This window comes from Physella acuta, unplaced genomic scaffold (genome assembly GCF_028476545.2).
Source record: "Physella acuta isolate Inbredline_101_S28 unplaced genomic scaffold, ASM2847654v3 ptg000014l, whole genome shotgun sequence".
In the NCBI taxonomy this organism is placed as follows: domain Eukaryota; kingdom Metazoa; phylum Mollusca; class Gastropoda; family Physidae; genus Physella; species Physella acuta.
Window position 1 is genome coordinate 713,969 of NW_026731534.1, and position 14,834 is coordinate 728,802.

At 39.3% G+C, this 14,834-nt stretch overlaps 1 protein-coding gene across 1 annotated transcript in view; it reads left to right on the top strand.

The window, feature by feature from the left end:
• The first annotated feature begins 2,571 nt into the window (after nt 1-2,571).
• Nucleotides 2,572-14,834, top strand: part of LOC131936349 (atrial natriuretic peptide receptor 1-like) — a 76,098-nt gene continuing 63,835 nt past the window's right edge. Inside the window, exons 1-2 of the mRNA XM_059293289.1 lie at nt 2,572-3,283; nt 5,395-5,650. Coding sequence (XP_059149272.1) covers nt 3,005-3,283; nt 5,395-5,650 — 535 coding nt within the window. The 5' untranslated portion in view covers nt 2,572-3,004. The remainder of the gene's footprint in view (nt 3,284-5,394; nt 5,651-14,834) is intronic.

Consider the following 14,834-nt stretch of genomic DNA (forward strand, 5'->3'; position numbering starts at 1 on the left):
CAATTATTACAACTCATCTTTGATTAATTCAAACGGCGATAACTCTAACCATAAATATTCGAACGCTATTAAAACGAATAATCATATCAAACAACGCTCGCATTCCCGTAATTTTATTTCCAAACAAAAACGTCAGAGAAGGAAAAAACTCCGAGGCTGCTGCGATAAAAATATCATCAAAAACATGTCGACAAAACACAGGAGAAAACGATGTTATTTTCTGTCTAATAAAAGGAACATCTTAAGAGCGCGAACGAAAGGGGAAACAAATCCCATGTCAAAGATTTCGATAACTCCACATCCAGCGTACGGTGAAAAAAATAGCGCGCCTAGAACAGGCTCGCAGCAAAGGGGCAGTACTCTTGAGAAACTGGGTGTGAGTGACGTAGAGGGTGTAAGTAGAGTACCACGCCCCTCATCCGAACCTCTCACCGCGGGGAAAAACGACTTGGATTGTACAAAAAACTTCCCGTCCAGAAAACTTCTGTCTATAAATAGTTTTGGAAAAAACACTGAAAAAACATCCAAAAGTAGAAAAAATGAAAAGTCTACCCATAATAAAAACGCTTCAGACAAACTTTATAGGCAGCGGAATGGAGATATGAACCAAAATATACCAGATGTAGTGGATTCTGGGTTCAACCAACCAAATTATTTTAAAAAACGAAACGAACTTAAATTTCGACGAATTTATAAAAGAAGGTACAAACGTTTAAATTCTTTTGAGGATTTCTTTGATAAACATTCTACTACAGACCAAACTGTAAAGCTATTAAACCAAAAAGGTGCTAGTTCGCAAGAGGAAAGTTCCAAATCATTACATTCCAGATCGACGCTGAACTTATCGATAGAACATTTGAACCCATCGTCTGTTCTTGAACCAGACCGCCAAGGTTCTAGCAGTTTCCCGCAGTATTTTAACACATTTTTAACTCACGATGAAGACCTGAACAGCGATGCTGTTAAAAAGGAACAATTGGAAATCGAAAACCGGAAAATTCCGGTTTTGAAAGAAAACAAAGTGCCGGTCTTTGAGGATTATGCGAGAGATGAGAAAGTCGACGAGACACCTAACTTGATATTTCAGACGCGGAGTCAGGGTCAAGTATGGGAGGGAAATGAGCAATATCTTAAGACCTTTGCGAGAGGAGTAAATGAAGCGAGGCTAACAAAGGAAATGCTTCTTGAGATGGGGGGTACGGGCCAGGTCGGACTGAGGGGGGTGGGGAGAAGAGATGGCTCGTTTGTTAGCGAGGGGTCGCGTGGTACAGGGGTCGTATCAAATCCAGGAGAAAGGCCAGGGCGTGTTGTAAAACAGAGAGGAGGGATAAAAAATGACGGGGAGATAATCACAAGGGGAAATCCAAGGGCGAGAACTGGGACGAGCGATGTCTACGGAGTTATCCGACTTGAGATCAAACATGAAGGCGAAAGCGAAAATAAACCAAAGGCAAACACAGGGAAAAAGGTTAATAGGGATTCAGCGGTAATCAAAATTAAAGTCGAGGAGGGGGGTGGTGTCGTGGGGGGTGGGGAGGAGGGACCGGTGGCACCGATAGCAAAAAGAAACACGAGAAATGAGCAGGCAATGATTAAATTAAGGGGGAGAAGCCGTACCGGGGACAGACGTCCTCGCCCGGTCGTCACCGCTCAAGTTCCCGGTGAAACTCACCATCCGCTGTTATACACGGCCAATCACGTTTGGTACGGCTTCGCTGATTGGCTGGACAAGATTGGTGATGGCAAAAAACAGGATGTAAACAGTTGGGGTGGGGGAGAAGGTGAACGTGGGGGTGTAGAACAACGTGATCCTTATAATGTGGGTGTAGAACAACGTGATCTGAATAGTAAAGGTGTTAAACGTGATCCTAATATTGAAGGTGGAGAGAAACGTGACACTACTAGGATGGGTGTTAATGTACCTGACTCTAATTCGTCGGAGAATTTTCAAAAAGCGCGTCAAAATTTGGAAAAACCAGTTGAACAAAACAATCAGCCGTCTAGTAGAGAAAAAGAGAGTTTGTTTGAAGATTTAAACGTGGGCTTGACTTCTTCTTCTAAGGAAAATTCTCAGTTAAACTCTGCAACCAAGAAAAAGCACAATAACGTTTTTCGCGAACTCAATCCAGTGTCGCCGTCTTTGGATACCGCATCAGACGCCGATTCATCCGAGTCGAACAACTTGTCCTGGGACTTTGGCTTCTCCACTTTGAGTTCCAGAATAAGCAACGCCGAAGATTCCGAATACGCAGAAAGTTCTGAGCTTTTCCTCAGGCATTTGGACGACGATGCCGGAACGCCAGGGATAAGTTTCCTCGTCTTGCAAGACACAGCAGATGATGAGGAGAAGGATGATGATGGCTATCGTCACAAGGAGGAGATGAAAAATTCTGGAGATAAAACGGATTATTCTAAATCTTCGCATTCAGAAAGTTCCGAAATTCAGTTTTCAAATTTGGAAAAAGATTCTAATATTACATTTCTGGAATTGAATCCGAATTCGGAATTAAGAGACGCGATACAAGAGAAAAGCTTCCAAAAATTTGATTCCCCGATCGAGAGAGAGGTAGGTGTAGGGGCAATTGAAAACGGACACACCCGCAACAAAAGACAAGCACTAACGTCTACCGGTGTTTTGGATGTATCGCTACAGCCCACAGCGACGCCTACTCGGTTATCCCTACTACAACAGTCGACAGATTACCTGCCCGCGTTGCTACGTCATTCCAACACAAGTGACTCGGATAACAACGCTTCGCCCGACACCCGCGTCGTCACCACTATATTCGTCACCGGGTCGTCGTACGACGCGACGTATATCGAATACATCTCCCCAGATGAAGCTGCACTTCTAGTTGAAGGGAAACCCCCGAGGTGGGCGAACGAACAGTTGGACGAATCGGGAAAACCCGTTGTAAAAATAGGTGTGATTCTCCCCGGCATAACGCCCGCTAACCTCCCTTTCAATTTAAACCGAAGCCGCGCCGCCATCGAACTTGCGGCCATGAGCCTCATCCGGCCCGAGGGTCAACTCCCGGGGTACAAAGTCCAGATCGTCTACATGAACTCCAACTGCTCCGAGACGATGGGTCCCCTGAAGGGCATCGAGATGTTCATCGACAAGTTGGCCCACGTTTTTCTGGGGCCGTGCTGCGACTTCGCCCTCGCACCGCTGGCGAGGTTCACGGTACACTGGGAACGGAAAATCCCGATTATAACTGCTGGTGGACTTGTCGGCGCTTTTTCCAAGAAATCGGAGTTTTCTCTCCTGACCCGTGTCCAGGTATTTTATGTCATTTTCTGATTGTCTTTTTATTTTCTTTTAGGAAGTTTTAAAATCTTTCTTTATAATCATCTAGCTAATTTTCATGCATGAATATCAATTACTTAAAATATAAACTACCATCTCGTTCAAATAATTTTTAAATTCATGCCTAGTACGCATTTCCGCGAATTAATTTGCTCTAATTTTAACTAGAATTGGTTTCAATGAGAACTTAGTCTACTCATGGAAAAAATTAAAATTCATTTTTTACTAACCTTGTAGATAATTAAGATGATTTTTCCCCCTCAATTTAAAGTTTTTTTTTCAAATTTAAGTAAGAATTTGAGATGCAAGAAACAAAATCATTGTTCAGCGTTTTAAATCGGTACAAAAAAAATTAATTAAAAAATAATTAATTAAAAACGAATGACATTTTTAGATAAAATTCTTCATTTGAAACTAAAATAAAAAATTGACATTCATTTTAAATAAAATATGGAGGTTAAGTTTTAATGTAGCGTTTAAAAAGTGAGTATTATTTCAGACTTATAAAAAAACTGTCTACTTTATAAATCCAAAACAACCAACACACTGCCATCGTTTTCTATAGGCGTTTTCTCTAGGCCGACTACATTTGTCTTAGTAAAGTCGTGGTCAACTGGCCTTGTATTCTCTAGGCCGACTACATTTGTCTTAGTAAAGTCGTGGTCAACTGGCCTTGTATTCTCTAGGCCGAATACATTTGTCTTAATAAAGTCGTGGTCAACTGGCCTTGTATTCTCTAGGCCGAATACATTTGACTCAGTAAAGTCGTGGTCGACTGGCCTTGTATTCACTAGGCCGACTACAAATGTCTTAGTAAAGTCGTGGTCAACTGGCCTTGTATTCTCTAGGCCACTTTAAATGTCTTAGTAAAGTCGTGGTCAACTGGCCTTGTATTCTCTAGGCCGACTACATTTGTCTTAGTAAAGTCGTGGTCAACTGGCCTTGTATTCTCTAGGCCGACTACATTTGTCTTAGTAAAGTCGTGGTCAACTGGCCTTGTATTCTCTAGCCCGACTACATTTGTCTTGGTAAAGCCGTGGTCAACTGGCCTTGTATTCTCTAGGCCGAATACATTTGTCTTAATAAAGTCGTGGTCAACTGGCCTTGTATTCTCTAGGCCGAATACATTTGACTCAGTAAAGTCGTGGTCAACTGGCCTTGTATTCTCTAGGCCGACTACAAATGTCTTAGTAAAGTCGTGGTCAACTGGCCTTGTATTCTCTAGGCCACTATAAATGTCTTAGTAAAGTCGTGGTCAACTGGCCTTGTATTCTCTAGGCCGACTACAAATGTCTTAGTAAAGTTTTGGTCAACTGGCCTTGTATTCTCTAGGCCGACTACAAATGTCTTAGTAAAGTTTTGGTCAACTGGCCTTGTATTCTCTAGGCCGACTACATTTGTCTTAGTAAAGTCGTGGTCAACTGGCCTTGTATTCTCTAGCCCGACTACATTTGTCTTTGTAAAGTCGTGGTCAACTGGCCTTGTATTCTCTAGGCCGAATACATTTGTCTTAATAAAGTCGTGGTCAACTGGCCTTGTATTCTCTAGGCCGAATACATTTGACTCAGTAAAGTCGTAGTCAACTGGCCTTGTATTCTCTAGGCCGACTACAAATGTCTTAGTAAAGTCGTGGTCAACTGGCCTTGTATTCTCTAGGCCGACTACATTTGTCTTAGTAAAGTCGTGGTCAACTGGCCTTGTATTCTCTAGGCCGACTTCATTTGTCTTAGTAAAGTCGTGGTCAACTGGCCTTGTATTCTCTAGGCCGACTACAAATGTCTTGGTAAAGTCGTGGTCAACTGGCCTTGTATTCTCTAGGCCGACTACAAATGTCTTGGTAAAGTCGTGGTCAACTGGCCTTGTATTCTCTAGGCCGACTACATTTGTCTTAGTAAAGTCGTGGTCAACTGGCTTTCTATTCTCTAGGCCGACTACATTTGTCTTAGTAAAGTCGTGGTCAAGGCCATATTCTCTAGCCCGACTACATTTGTCTTGGTAAAGTCGTGGTCAACTGGCCTTGTATTCTCTAGGCCGACTACAAATGTCTTAGTAAAGTTCTGGTCAACTGGCCTTGTATTCTCTAGGCCGACTACAAATGTCTTGGTAAAGTCGTGGTCAACATGATACAGAATTTTGGCTGGGAGTCGGTTGGAATTGTTTTTCATGACACGAAGGCTGACGCCAGTACCAACACATCCATCTGCGCCTTCACGGTGGAGCCCTTCTATATGGATATGAAAGCCGAGGACAAGACGCCCTGGTTCATCTCGTTCGATGAAAGCACCATGACGGACGAAAGGTACGACGCGCTTCTGCGAGCGATTGAAAGAAACACAAGAAGTGAGTATTGGCAGCGGTAGAATTTTTTTAAGTTCCGTTTATGGTTTGTCTTTGTGAGGTTGTTACCGCTGGAGTGTCTGCTGAGGTTGTCAATGTAGGAATGGCTGCTGAGGTTGTCATCGTGGTTGCTAGGTAAAACATTGGTGGGATGTCAACCCGTTCATGGGGATTTTAAATATCGTTAGTTATTTTCAGTATTTCTAAATTAAATATTATTTCTCTTCAAGATATACATCATTCGTTACATCTTTCAAGTATTTTTGTATTTATCTATCAGTCACACCCTCTATAAGGATATCTACCTTGTATCGTCTATAAATAATCTAAATAAATTAACAACCACTTAAGTTAATCTAAATTAATTATCACTTACCTCTACACACGATAGTCCAGTAGCGTACGCCAGGGTATTAGTACTAAACAGCTAGGAAACAAAGGACTACTAGATTTGCAAGAGACGCATAGAATTGGATCTTACTTACAGAATGGGAAATGAAAGAATTGTTTTTAAATTCCTTCTACCGCTGACGTTGCCTGTGAGATATCACCAACCTGATCTTCTGTTTGCAGGACTAAATGCCTCATAGTTTGTCGTTTTCTTTTCTAAATTACTATCTCACGAAACACGGCGCTGCTTCTGTTTGATGTTTCTGCTCCATAGCTCCCGAAGTTTGAGCCCGATAGTTACTGAACCCTAGAAAATAAACCCTTTGAAACTGAACCACAGTAACCGAACCCTTGTGACTGAACCACAGTGAACGAACCCCAGTGACTGAACCCTTGTGACTGAATCACAGTGATCGAACCCTAGTCACTGAACCCTAGTGACTGATCCTTAGCTACTAAACCCTAGTGTTTGAACTCGTTACTGAATCATAGTGACTGCACCCTAGTTACTGTGCCCTTATGACTGGACCCTAGTTACTGGACCCTAGTTACTGGACCCTAGTTACTGGACCCTAGTTACTGGACCCTAGTTACTGGACCCTAGTTACTGGACCCTAGTTACTGGACCCTAGTTACTGGACCCTAGTTACTGGACCCTAGTTACTGGACCCTAGTTACTGGACCCTAGTTACTGGACCCTAGTTACTGGACCCTAGTTACTGGACCCTAGTTACTGGACCCTAGTTACTGGACCCTAGTTACTGGACACTAGTTACTGGACCCTAGTTACTGGACCCTAGTTACTGGACCCTAGTTACTGGACCCTAGTTACTGGACCCTAGTTACTGTGCCCTAGTAACTGAACCCTCTTTATTGAATCATAGTTATTACACCCTAGTGTTTGGACCCTAGGTAACCCTAGTGACTGAGCCATATTAACTAAACCCCTATGACTAGTTCCCTGTTATCGTTCGCTGGTGGCAATGACCTGAACTGACAGCTAGAGTTTGAACCCCATACACATCATATGACTTGGCCTCCGCGCTATCTCTTTGCCATGTGTCTTACTGCCTGAAGTATAACGAGCAACCTTCCATATAACCCTAACATAAAATGAGCTAAAGAATCAATTACTTATTCATCTAATCATTAATCAAGTTCTTTAAATTCTAAAACAAAATATTTTAATTGAATCATTTATATTTTATTATATCATTATATATTTTTTTAAACTTTCTAATTGCCAAACCCTTTCTTATTTAGTAAATCCTTTTGTCATTTCATTAAAAAACAATTCGCTGTCTTCGTCTATTCTTTAAAATCTGTTTTTTCAAAACCATAGTTTCGCTTCTCAAACTGGAGTGAAAAATAAATAAACTGAACCTTAAAAATTCGCTTCAACAACGCGCACATCTCATTGACATCATTGTCTTGAGAAAACTGTAGATTTTAGTTTTTAAATGAAGCAACCATTTTATAACATCCGTACTTTAATAGATCTAGACTATTATTTTAGATATTTGACACAGACAGGCTACTATTCGTCAATACCTAAGATCAGCATCTCGTATGGATATCAAATGTAGAACTGAAGTTTGAAGTGTAATAACGGAACAAACGTAGCATATCGCTGAAGGTCTTTCTTCGAGTTGAAATTTTCATACAAATCATTTTTATGAAATAGTTTTTAACATGATTCCTTCTGCTTCCATGTTTTACAAGATTTTAATTAAATTTTATTCCTCTGTCGTGCTTTTGATATTTGTCTTCGTCAGTGTTTCACTTGAAATTTTCGGGGGGGAAGGGGGGGGGGGGAACGGACGGACTAAAATTTTCGGGGGGCGGACACTGTTAAAAGTATATATTTTCTATATGAATTCCATTTCGTTCGGTTGGGGAGGGGGGGGGGGTGGTAAACTTTCTTCGGGGGAGGGGGGGGGAACCTAAGATATGACTGGTAGAAACTCTGGTCTTCGTCATGCTATTGTGTCGAAACATTCAAACCAAAAGTCTCCCAAGTCTCCCTAAACGATTAGTTTAAACTTCAAAAGTAGATCATTATCCGACGGCAATGCAATTTTACGTAAATTTTGAAAATATTTTATTTTTGTAAATTATTTAAAGACTGATAAATAAAGCACTAATCAGTGTGACATTTGGTGCGTGGTTTTAGCTTTGCGATTCGATTTTGTTAAAACTAAATAGTATTAAACAAAAAAAAATATTGTTTAAAAAAAAACATGCATGATATTTTTAAATAATTTTTCCTTCTTCTTTTTAGTACATATACAAAAGCTTTCTATTGTATCATTTTTATTTTTTTTTATTTTTCTAAATTCCTTTTTTCCGATGGGACGGCATGTTAGATTGGTAGAGCGTACGATTGTAAACCTGTAGCCTCGAGTTTGTATCATGAACTTGGGCCAGTAGGACGTGCTGGGTCTACCCAGCTATGGTGGGTACCTGACTTACGTTAAGGAAAGTAAAAGCATCTAGTGCATCGTGCTGACCACAATATACCTCCATATGACAAGGTTATAGAAGCAGATGAACTCTACTTCCTCTTCTCTATTGATTGTCATGTCCGAACGTAGAAAAAAAAATTAAAATATATTCCTAGCATTTTCTTCATATGCCGAGGTCACAGAAACAAGTGAACTCTACTTTACTTTTTACCTAGCATTTTATTTAAATACTCTTTACTGGTGCCTTTTTATATGCAACTTATTTCGAAGTCTTTTGCATGCCCTGTAATATACTTGTCAGTTAGCAACATTTGCCTTATAATATTCCTTACAAGGGTCATTTATTTATAGCCTACGTCCTCTCAACATTGATAATTCTGCATACACGTTATTATACAATTATTTTACAACTAATATTATCAATGTGGAGATAGACATGTAAATATTGAGCGTAAGATATTAATCGGGGTGGTTTTTTTTTCTAACAATGGATTATTTTTGTACGTGTACAGTTACCTACTTTACATAAATCACTCCATGACATCTCTCAATGTCATTTCAACTTATCATCGTCACACATGCCATTTCACTGAGCCATACTGATAATTGTTATTTCATAAAGTCATAATTACGCATGTCATTTCACAAAGTCATAACCTCGCATTTCAATTCAACATACAACTCGTACACATGCCATTCACTATATTTCAAAATAACAAAACTGATTTTTTTTTCTGCAAGTGTCATTTCATTACATTTTAAAATAGAACAAAACCTTGCTGGGTACTCCTGTTGGCTGAGTGTCTGGGTGTGGTTGGCTGTAATGTTTGTTAGCCAGTATTCGCCATATCACTTTTGATGCAGTAGTTTTATGTATATTGGATCACGTCACGTGGCACCAATGGGATCACGTCACCGTGCACTAACGCTCTATCTATGGGATCACGTCACATGAGATCACGTCACAATGAACTAATATTCTCTCAATGTGATCACGTCACGTGGCACCAATGTCCAGTCGCTGGGATCACGTCATTTGTCACCAATGAGATCACGTCACCGAAGCACTAACGTTCTATCTATTGGATCACGTCACGTGGCACCAATGGGATCACGTCACTGAGCCAAGAAATGATGTCATGAAAAACTATTCCAAACCTCGACCGCCCAACTTAGTCTGGTAAATTGTTTAGTCCATGAGACATTTTTTTACCAGGAGACATTTTTTTGTCCAGGAGGAATTTATTTATTTTTTTCGAGATCTTTAGTATTGCATGGTCAAAATACCGCCAAAAACGATAATTTATTTAAAAAAGTGTCGCATTTTTAGAAAATTCCTGTATATGTCCTTATTATGAAAATCAATTTTTTAATGTAATCATTAGTTGTTAACATACTAATAAAATTTTCATATATAAATTTTAACCAAATAATAACTCACATTTAGTATTAAATGATATTAAATGAATAAAGTCTCAAATTGTACTAGTGCACGCGAGCTTAGATTATTTGAGAAATTTGAGTGAATTAGCAACAACAACAAAATGGCATAACATAATAAAACGTTGACAAAAACGGGGGTTAATTAAGTTCACTAAGTGGGCCAACTCATATAAAACAACAAGTAAAATATGAAATAATCTAAGTAACAATCCACGTTTTTTAAAAGTTCAATTGTTTCCGTAATTTCAAATGAATTCCTATCCTCCGTCATAAGTGAAATCATAGCCCATTATAAATTTACATTATAGGCAGTCTGAATCTGTCTATCTTACTACCCCCCCCCCCCCCCCACAATAGCATCAAAATCCATTTTAAATTTACCTTATAGGCAATCAATCTCAAGGTGGCTCTGTTTATGGTGGAACTCGCGCGCTACCACGGCTGGTCGAAGTTTGGAATGATCTTTCATGAGAAGGAGCGGGCGAGGGAGATGTGTCAGATGCAGCTGTTTGAGGTGTCGATGCAGCTGGAGAGAGCATTCCTCAACAAGACCGCCTTATCCACCTTTTATCAGAAGGAGCCCTCAGAAGAATCTCTCAGTCAAGTTCTGATCAATATGAAAGATAAAGCCAGAAGTAAGTCTCGTTTCTATCCGTCTTAGACATTTCAGTATCAGAAGATGTGAAGCACCTTAGTTCAGGTTCGAATCCCGGCGATTTCTAGGGGGATTTTGTGGTGGTGATGTTGGCGATTACCCAATATTGATAAACTAAGATTTTGCGAATACGTATTGTGTGACTGAATTGTGAGCTTGTTTGTGAGGAGTTAATGCAAGAGTATTCATCAGCAAATCGTTCTTAGTTTGGTTAATGCGACTATTTTTATCCAGCAATGCCTTTTCTTTCTATATTCCTTCTGATTTTCTTGAACTTTTATGTTCAAATTTTCTAAAAACGTTATAAAAATAGTATGCAATCGATGTATTTTTACAATATGAAAGTTATTTACTTATTTTTTGTATACTTTCAAAAACTAACTACAAAACAGGAAGGAATATCATGATTTTATTTCAGGCAGCAAAATACATCAAACTACTTCTTATCCTAACTGCGGTTCACAATCGTAAAAGCGGCTCACAATCCTAATTGCTGCCCAAAATGATAATCCGGCTCACAATCCTACCTGCGGTTTCCAACCCTATTTCCGGCCCCTATTGTTGAAGCTTCATTACACACCACCCTTTATGCGACTCATCAAAGTACTGACAAATCTTTCCCTTTTAACACAGTTGATTCTAATTTTAACCCTACAACTAAAGAGCTCATAATTTTATAGTTCAAATAATGTCGTGTATCTATCTAATACGTAAGTTATGTTCATGCTAAACCAATACTCGTACCTATAAAATGAATAACAGCAGAGAATAGTTTATAAAGACTCAACAAAACTTTCTAGTCAACTTTATCCTTTGCTGTTTTTTTTTTAAACAACTTTGTTTTCGGTCGCGTCAAATGAGCTCTTTCCATTTTCCAACCAAAGCCTCTAAACAAAATACAATGCGGGTAGTCTGAGGCGCCTAACACGCTAACGTGAGGAAGAAATCCAATTACTCTCCACCCCAAATTGCATCTGGCTGTCGACCATTCAGGGCTCAGCATTGCCCATCTGCCGCGGATAGAGAAAGTGCCTGGTGAATCTTCCTGACCCTGCCTGCTATTTGCGACGCGGGTCATGGGTCTGTTGGAGCGCTTTACAAAATGGCTGCGACTTTTGGCGAAATTATCAGCGGACTTTCCCAAAAGCTTAGAACCACCCAGCTAAAAACATCTGTCTTGGTTACCTGAATAAAGGGATTAGCGGATTACGAAATCCTGCATTTGGCGTCTCTTATCTTATTAAACGGATTATCTCTTGTGTTACGGGCTTAACGTAATCAGACCCAAACAAGCCTGTTAGGTATAATAGGATTAACACTGGCCATTAAGACTTGCTGTTTGGTGGTCTGTTTCCTGCAAGATATTTTAACTCAATGTAGCCCTCTCACGGCAGATACTCTATAAATAGCCTGCGATGTACAAAGCCTCTAAGGCGAAGTTTACTGAATTATTTCTAAATGTTATAGCATTATTAAAACATAATGGGTACGCTGGTAGATGTAGATATGATGATACATAAAATATTAAGTGTAAACCATTATAATCGTAACACAATTTCTAATAATAGAAACTGTTGTTATGTTTCTTTAATTTGCACGAATGTTTTTTTATTAAAAGTTAATCGAACTCATTGACCATGGGTGTATTGATTGTGGTTTACATTGAGAAATGTTGATTAAAACTATCTAAATATAGGCGTTTAAATATTTTAGTTAATCCGTGCTAGAATTATCAGAAGTTTTAAAGCATCGCAAGAAAACAGAAAAACAGAAAAAAGATAAGTAGAAAAAACTTTAAAAAGCGCTTTAAGATCACCTGTAGACCTACTAATGTGTTAGCGATGGTTCAGTGTGAGATTAGTTTATTTGAACTTCAAAACTTACATCGGTCAAGTTTTAAAAATATGTTCAAGTAGGCTCCCAACAAAAAAAGTGTCAGGATTAGTGGAAGTACGGGTCAAGTGTCAGGATTAGTGGAAATACGGCTCAGATGTTAGGATTAGTGGAAATACGGGTCAGATGTTAGGATTAGTGGAAATACGGGTCAGATGTTAGGATTAGTGGAAATACGGGTCAGATGTCAGGATTAGTGCAAATACGGGTCAGATGTTAGGATTAGTTGAAATACGGGTCAAATGTTAGGATTAGGAAATACGGGTCAGATGTTAGGATTAGTTGAAATACGGGTCAGATGTTAGGATTAGTGGAAATACGGGTCAGATGTTGGGATTAGTGGAAATACGGGTCAGATGTTAGGATTAGTGGAAATACGGGTCAGATGTTAGGATTAGTGGAAATACGGGTCATATGTCAGGATTAGTGGAAATACGGGTCAGATGTTAGGATTAGTGGAAATACGGGTCAGATGTTAGGATTAGTGGAAATACGGGTCAGATGTCAGGATTAGTGCAAATACGGGTCAGATGTTAGGATTAGTTGAAATACGGGTCAAATGTTAGGATTAGTGGAAATACGGGTCAGATGTTAGGATTAGTTGAAATACGGGTCAGATGTTAGGATTAGTGAAAATACGGGTCAGATGTTGGGATTAGTGGAAATACGGGTCAGATGTTAGGATTAGTGGAAATACGGGTCATATGTCAGGATTAGTGGAAATACGGGTCATATGTCACGATTAGTGGAAATACGGGTCAAGTTTCAGGATTAGTGGAAATACGGGTCATATGTTAGGATTAGTGGAAATACGGGTCATATGTCAGGATTAGTGGAAATACGGGTCAGATGTTAGGATTAGTGGAAATACGGGTCAGATGTTAGGATTAGTGGAAATACGGGTCAGATGTTAGGATTAGTGGAAATACGGGTCAGATGTTAGGATTAGTGATAATACGGGTCGGGTGTCAGGATTAGTGGAAGTACGGGTCAGATGTTAGGATTAGTGGAAATACGGGTCAGATGTTAGGATTGGAGGATGATGACATGGAACAAATGTCATGATTAGAGGAAATACGTCAAATGTCAGAATTAGAGGAAATGTCAAGATTAGGAGACCCACATAACACATGTCAGAATTAGAGGACTCAGGAAACAAATGTCAGGGTCATGTGAGTCACATGACAAGGGTCAATCACTGAAGAGCTACATGGATGGGCCGTTGTTTGCAATCCATTCCACCCAGTCTCGTCTATGTCGTCAGTGTTTGCTCTATCAGACAACCATGGGGTTTTTACATTTTCTGACGGACGTTTGGGATTAAGCTATGTTGGCAGACGCTTTAATGATTGTCCTGCTCTTGTCTATATAAGTATCATCTATTGCTCTGCTCATGTCTATTTAAAAATTAGCCAGTGTCCTGCCAAGGTCTATCTAAGATCTAGCTATTGCTATGCTCATGTCTATTTAAAAATTAGCCAGTGTCCTGCCAAGGTCTATCTAAGATCTAGCTATTGCTCTGCTCATGTCTATTTAAAAATTAGCCAGCGTCTTGCCAAGGTCTATCTAAGATCTAGCTATTGCTCTGCTCATGTCTATTTAAAAATTAGCCAGTGTCCTGCCAAGGTCTATCTAAGATCTAGCTATTGCTCTGCTCATGTCTATTTAAAAATTAGCCAGTGTCCTGCCAAGGTCTATCTAAGATCTAGCTATTGTCCTGCTACTATCTAAGCATTAGCTATTGTTTTGCTCATGTCTGAATATAAATTAGCTAGAGTCCTGCTCATGTATACGAAAGCTTTGTCTATTGACCTTAGCATTTGTCGATGGCATTTTTATTCCCTGTATAAAACCGTAAGACATAAATGTACGACATTTTATTTCTTGTTTACTACGGTGCCAGAGAAACGGATGCAATTTTTTTATGTTCTTGTCTTTTACAGTAGAACAGACATTTTCTTGTCTACTACAGTAGAACAGACATTTTCTTGTCTACTACAGTAGAACATAACTTATCGTGTCTACTACAGTAGAATAGAAATTATCGTGTCTACTACAGTAGAACATAACTTATCGTGTCTATTACAGTAGAATAGAAATTATATTGTCTAATACAGTAAATCAGAAATTTTCTTGTCTACTACAGTAGAACATAAATGTTCTTGTCTACTACAGTAGAACGGAAAGTGTATAATAATATGTCAGAAGTCAGAAGCTGTTATATGTGAGAGTGGGAGGGGTGGGGTGGGGTTTGAATAGTACAATATATATATATATATATATATATATATATATATATATATATATATATATATATATATATATATATATATATATATAT